Below are 1,510 nucleotides of genomic sequence, written 5' to 3' on the forward strand. Positions count from 1 at the left end.
TCCTACCGGAGACGTAGGTGCACGAACCCTAACTCGCCGGACCGTGCTTCAGGAAAGCGACAGTGGCCTAACAGTACAGATCAACGCACCAACAGCGACACAAAGGGGAATTGAAGGGACTGTCGAACTCAAACAGAGTGATGCAGTAAGGAAGAACCCCTGATACTCCGCATACTGATTTCTCACAGGGGGTGGGCTGGTTAAGGCGAGAGTTCGGCAAAACAACACGTTTCTTCCGCCGAAGAGCACTCCTGTGCAACGGCAAAGAAACATCCAGTTTGTTTAATGCCAGTATCGCGCGAAAGGGGACCATGCATGACGGGTTTCCCACACTTGAGGGGATTCCGGTTCGAGAAAAATGGGTAGGAAAATGGAAATGTCTAGGGCAGCACCAATGGGGCCAAGAGTTAGTCAAATATCTAGACTAGGCCACACAGGGGTAATTCCTGGATCTACGAGCCACAAGGGCGGGCATGACCGATTCGTAATCGTTGAAGCGAGCGTTGCCCTCGTGATTTGGAAGGTCGAACATAGAGTCTAACAACTGGGCAAGAATCGGTGGAATTGCGACTACCAGCAGTGCACTGCCAACTGCGCGAGAATAGTGGCATACGGTCCAGCGATGTAGGCACCAGATTTTACCGACTCTCTTGGCCAACTTGCCTCTCGTACTGGCCATGGGCATAACCCGTAGGGGAAGGGTTCAGTCTCAACATTTGAGAGAAGCCCCTGCAGTCTTAGCGGCGGTCGTGGGACCGTGTGCAACGAGAGTTGAAAACCTCCAACAGTTCGGGCAAGTCATCCACCCAAGGCCTACTTTACCGGATACGGCCTGTCGGCGTTAACCAGCCGCTGCGGTACGTCCTCACTACTCGAGACAGCCATCCTTCCCCGGCTGGGGAAAGAATCTGCTAAGTCAGAGCAGAACCGTAGTGGAAGAGGCTGCAGACTCTGAGGAGGCCGTTTGCGCTGGCGTAAACGGCAGGGGCGCAGCCTGAGAGAGACAACTAGGAATGAATGGGAAGAGACGCGACGAGTAGAAGACGACATCAGCGGAAGGGACGCAGAAGGGGCGGATGAGCCTGATAACCCGATTGATGACGCTGTAGAGACGCCATGGTGGCGAGAAGCTGGTGAGACAGCAGACTGGAAAAGATGCGGAATGTTGTGGAAAGTGGGCACTACAGCAGTTCTGAAAGTAGATGCGCGTGGGATCCAATGCGAGGCCCTATTCGATATGGGGGCTTCCAGAAGTTTCATTTAATCCGAAGATCGTCGAATGTTTGCGGCTGAAGGTGTGGCGTCTCTCAGAAAAATGTATGATTACTGTAGCTAATGGGAAGCAGTTGCCCATTAATACCGTCGTCAGGAAACTGACGATCAGATATGGTTCTTCTTGCACCCGTGTCGTATGGTGTAGATTTGTGGCTTGCTTGGTTAACTGCCTATAGAATAGCTTGGTACTTTCTATCAGGTAAGATAAGAACCTCATCGGGGGGGATCCGACATC

The 1,510-nt window shown here is 52.5% G+C and overlaps 1 protein-coding gene across 1 annotated transcript; it reads right to left on the bottom strand.

The window, feature by feature from the left end:
• Positions 1–6: 6 nt before the first annotated feature.
• On the bottom strand, positions 7–716 carry EMWEY_00048170 (hypothetical protein; the record flags this gene model as incomplete). The annotated part of the gene is made up of 3 exons (XM_013477254.1): positions 7–67; positions 187–251; positions 643–716. Coding segments are annotated over 3 exons (200 nt in total), but the record flags the coding sequence as incomplete, so codon positions are not given.
• Positions 717–1,510: the final 794 nt, after the last annotated feature.

This window comes from Eimeria maxima, genomic scaffold (assembly GCF_000499605.1).
Source record: "Eimeria maxima Weybridge genomic scaffold, Emw_scaff1070, whole genome shotgun sequence".
Taxonomy (NCBI): Eukaryota; Apicomplexa; class Conoidasida; order Eucoccidiorida; family Eimeriidae; genus Eimeria; species Eimeria maxima.